Raw genomic sequence first — 5,023 nt, forward strand, 5'->3', positions numbered from 1 at the left:
AGCTCAACATCTGCTCTATGGCTGCCCAGCATATGTAAGCTTAAGAGGTTGATATGACTTTTGTGAAGAAAAAAATCGCGAATGGAATCTTACTACAGAGAATCTTGATAACAGCAAAACAAGTCAAACCAATCCTAGCTTTTAATATTATTGATAAAATAAACTTTAGCCTCAAATTCTTCTCACCAATTACAAACTTTTAATTCGAGATGAAAGACATAGGTATTACTTTTGATTTCAAGCTAACATGATGGCTGGAAACCGAGCAGGGAGCATTTTTGATTTCAAGCTAACATGATGGCTGGAAACCGAGCAGGGAGCAGGTTAAGGCCCAGCACGATATTGAGGCAGTCGCTGCATGCGATTTACGATATTGACACCACAGTCAAACGACCGATCATAAGTTATGAAAATAAGCGGAAGTGAGCAGAAATTATATCGTCTGCCTGATGATTGCTGTGTCCTTCGAGCGGAGATCTATCGCATTGAGCAGACTGATTTTCTTCTACTACAAAAGAGGAGGAAAGTCCCGGAATTCGTTGATAATTAAGCGGCATCTCCAGACAAGAGGACTCCAGCCCCTGAAATCTCGCCTTTATACTGGCATGAGAGGGATAAGAGTTGTGCTCTTTAATTTCACTTGCGACAATAATTCTAGTAAGAAGGCTATTAAAGAAAATATAACTAATCCTGGCACAGATAAAAATGAGCAAATATCCCTCCAAGTGGAAGTGTGAAGTCTTCTTGCACGCCCGTCTAGCCAAACTAAAGCTTTGATCATTTTAGCAAAAAAAGTGCTTGTTATTTACGAGCATTTGTGCATACATATGTATCTTAAAACTAAAAGCTTCAACGTTTCATAAAAAGCCTCGTAAGACTAAGTTTAGTTTCGGAGGAAGTAAGATTTCTTAGCATGTTTGCTTAGAAACTTCTAAATATAAGCAAACAGATATGTACATAATTATACATACATTAGGGTGCCTCACTAAAAAAATTGCGTTTTTTTTATTGGAATATACAATTTAATTATACTCGTATTTGAAGACTTCCGCCAAAATATTTCGGATAAATTTTAAAATTTACGTGTGCTGTATTGATTTGAAAATTCTGCCATAAATCTTATCCTTTTGATTCGGTTGATAAAATTGTTAAACATAAACGTTAAAGCTTGAACTCTGCTATAGTCTGCGGTATTTTTTTTCTTTTTCTTTTTTAACTAATGTAAAATTTTATTATACTCGTATTTGAAAATTTCCGCCAAAATATTTCGGATAAATATTAAAATTTACGTGTTCTGTATTGATTTCAAAATTGTTCCATAAATCTTATACTTTTGATTCGGTTGATTAAATTATGAAACATTTTATTGCAGACCTTTAAAGATTGAACTCTGCTATAATCTGTGGTAATTCTTTTTGAAAACAAATTTTTTTTTTAAATAATATTATTTATAAAAAAAACTCGATTTTTAAGGCATTTTAAAATCGGTCCACCCGATATTTTTGTGAAATATTTTATCGGCAGTCTCAAAATATAATAGACTATGGCTGAATTTCTTTATTCATTCTGAAGGTTTGGAATAAACTTTTTTGTTTACTTATTCTTTAGAACGTTCCTGATGATATGTTAACGTATATTTCAAAAGCATTCTGTTTATTCCGGCTGTGAAATGGGATTATCCGGAATGTATAAAGAAACGCAGCCTATAATTCCGATGGAAAAACTGTACTGAGTTTATTATGTTTGGAGAGTGTAACACCCTAATATACATACATAAGTGCATATTTAAATTTAGCTTTATGCAAAATCTTACTAAAACACTCCAGGCGTCTGCAGCTGTAAAATGTAGGCAAAATAAGTAAATACAAGCATCAGCACATCAACACTTGACAGCATTACACAACAAGATGTCTGACTTAGTAGCCATACACACACACAACCACACAAAACTCGAGTATCGCTGCCCAATTACCAGCTTAGTTTAAAGTAGATCAAGTTGAACCCTCAGAGATTGGCTAGAGATACATATGTATGTAGTTATGTGGGTAGATGCAAGGAAAAACAAGGAAACGTGAGAGGTTGGTTTATTTATACAAGAACGATTGTTTGCACATTTACATACATAGTTTTTGTTTATGTATATGCATAAGTTTATGTACTTACATGAGTGGGAGTGTAACTGTGTAAGCAGATAAGATAACATGCATATGTACATTTGTTTACGGAAAGATGTTTGCCCAGCGGTTGATACAATTTACAAGTATATGAATGCAATTGTATGCATGCAAGGAAGTTTTAGAGCACATATGTATGTATGTAAATGTGTGCATGCGTGTAGAATTATAGTTATAGAAAAAAAACGTGATCCCACTCGTTGTCTATTTCTTTGACCAACTCATGGGCAGTCTTCGGCCCCTTTAGTTTAATTTGTCGACCAAGAAAAATTGCAGCCCAGTAAACTACAGCAGCGAGCGGCTAAAGCGAGAAATTTGCTAAAAATAGAACAAACTAAATAAGCTGTAATGCTTTAGGCAGGCTTGTTTATACATATACATATGTATTAGAGGGCTGCATGAATGCATTCAAAACGGCTTTTGAATTATTCATATACAAAGCGAATTACTGGTTTTGTCTTAAATTTTTTTTGAATTTGAGTAAATAGCTGTTCAGATATTTGTGTCGACATCACAATAATCAAACAAAGTGAAAATAAATTGAGTTGAAATAAATGACAATTTTTTGTATGCATATCCAAAAATATTTTTTCTATGCACATTCTTCCATTTGAAGGTAGAAAATATAAAACAAAATGTATATTCATAATTTATGCCGAATTTCCACTAGGCATTGAAATGACAAAAAATGCATGCCATTTAAAAAAATGCCATGTGGAAATGAACTTAATGACTATGTTTTTAATGTAATGACACGATTATTTTTTAATGCCCGACTTTGTCATTTGTCATTTTTGCCATTTAATGCCTAGTGGAAATCCAGCATTACAAAATTCCAAACGCTGAGTGTTTTGTATGTGAAGTAAAATAATATGTACATATACATATATCCATAGATATAAATAAATATAAACCAATTTAATTTTTTGCAGCAGGCTTGCTGACGAGCAACAGCAATCTTAAACACACACACTAACTCTTATATCTGCAGCAATTACTGCAATACAACCAGCACTACACTTGCTAATTCACAACAATGCCTCGCCGCCAAGCTACGAGTACGTTTTCCAAACAAAGTAGTAGTGGTTTGATGCAACACCACAAACGAACGAACGAACACACACCGCGAATAAAAACTTCATTGCCGCTGTTGACCACAAAATGCAAATCAAGTTTGTGGCACTGTGAGTTAGTTGTTGGAAGTTTTTTTTTGTTTTTTTTTTGGTTGTATTTATTCATAAAGACAATAGAAAATATGACGTTGCAAGCATAATAAGAATATCAGAAAGCAGCAAGGAGAATAAATAAGTTAACCATACTCGCAAGCATTTGCTATTCATAGCTGCTGCGCCGTTTGTGTTTTAGCTGTGGTAATAAAGCTTTTAAGCTTGCACATAGGCCAGGTAAATAAATACGAGTAATTTAGATACCACATTTTATGAGGAGTGATGTGTGCTGTAGTGATGTGGTTAGCAAATGTTTAGTTGTTCTAAATAAAAAGCTGAATGTGAATTCGCTGAAGTTGAAAATGGAAAAATAAAGAATTTTAATTCGCATTCGTATTTGCATTCGAATCTGCTTTTATATACGTATTCATGTTCCCATTTCTATTCGTAATTCTATTTGCATCCGTATTCGCATTCCTAATTATATGTATACGTACATTTGTATTCGTATTCGTATTCGTATTCGCATTCACATTCGTTTCCACTTGTTTTCAAATACTAACACCAATTCCTCTTTGCATTCGTATTCACATTTGTATTCGTATTTGCATATATTTTGCGTATATTTGTATGCGTTTTTGTATTCGTATTCCTATTCATATACGCATACGTATTGGTATTCATATTCGCATTCGCATTTGCATTCGTATTGGTACTGCTATTGTATTTGAATTTATATTCGCATTCACATTCGTACTCGTTTTCGACTTCTAACTCGACTTCCTATTTGCATTCGTATTCGTATTCATATTCGTATTTGTATTTGTATTTGTATTCATATTTGTATTCGTATTCCAATTCACATTCGAATGCGAATTCGTATTTGTATTCGTCTTCCTATTCATATACGCATTCGTATTTGTGGTCATATTCGCATTTGCATTCGTGTTGCTATTTGAATTCATATTTGAATTCATATTCTCATTCGTATTTGAATTCACGTTCGTATGGCTATTCGCATTCGTATTGGTATGGTTATTCCTATTCCTATTTGGACTCGTGTTATTATTCGTATTCGAACTGCCATCTGCATTTGTATTTGTACTCGAATTCGTAGCCCCATTCATTTGCGAATTCGAAATCCTGCTCAAACCTGCGTTAGTATTCTTATGTAAAACAACAGCAGTCCCACGAAGAACATTGCTCTGTGGCTTTAGCTTGGTTAGGTACTGTAACTTAATAAATGCCCTGAAGGGTTTGCAAAAATTATAATGTTAAAAGACTTGGTATAATTTTAATATATATAAGCTCAGAATAAGTTTAAATCAAAAGTACAAAAAAAACATTAATCTCTAATCCTTATGGAATTCAATTACTTATTTTTTATTTCAAATTGCTCACCTACCCTGCTTGCATTTGTTTTTCCCACGCTCTACTTCCGTTTTATTTATATTCTTGGAAAATCAATAAACAAACCTGTAAACAGCCATAGCAAAATTTGTATTACACTAAGTAAATATAAATAAACGCAGGTAAGCAGCAGATACTAGTAAGTATTGGGTAGCTGGGCGTAAACGAATTTTGCGTATACGCCCCCGGTATACGTGTTTACACTAAACCAAGAAATGCACGCTAACGTCTCAACACCTTTTTGTACATGCATTCAATTTGTAGATGAAAATT

General features: G+C 33.5%; 1 protein-coding gene across 1 annotated transcript; it reads right to left on the reverse strand.

Moving 5' to 3' along the window:
- Positions 1 to 4,110: 4,110 nt before the first annotated feature.
- Positions 4,111 to 4,467, reverse strand: LOC108368026 (circumsporozoite protein-like). The gene has a single exon (XM_017622765.1). The coding sequence runs from the start codon at positions 4,465 to 4,467 to the stop codon at positions 4,111 to 4,113; it is 357 nt and encodes a 118-aa protein (XP_017478254.1).
- Between the last annotated feature and the right edge of the window lie 556 nt (positions 4,468 to 5,023).

The sequence above is a fragment of the Rhagoletis zephyria genome, unplaced genomic scaffold (assembly GCF_001687245.7).
Source record: "Rhagoletis zephyria isolate East Lansing unplaced genomic scaffold, Rhagoletis_zephyria_1.1 Rzeph_scaffold_02921, whole genome shotgun sequence".
NCBI classification, from domain to species: domain Eukaryota; kingdom Metazoa; phylum Arthropoda; class Insecta; order Diptera; family Tephritidae; genus Rhagoletis; species Rhagoletis zephyria.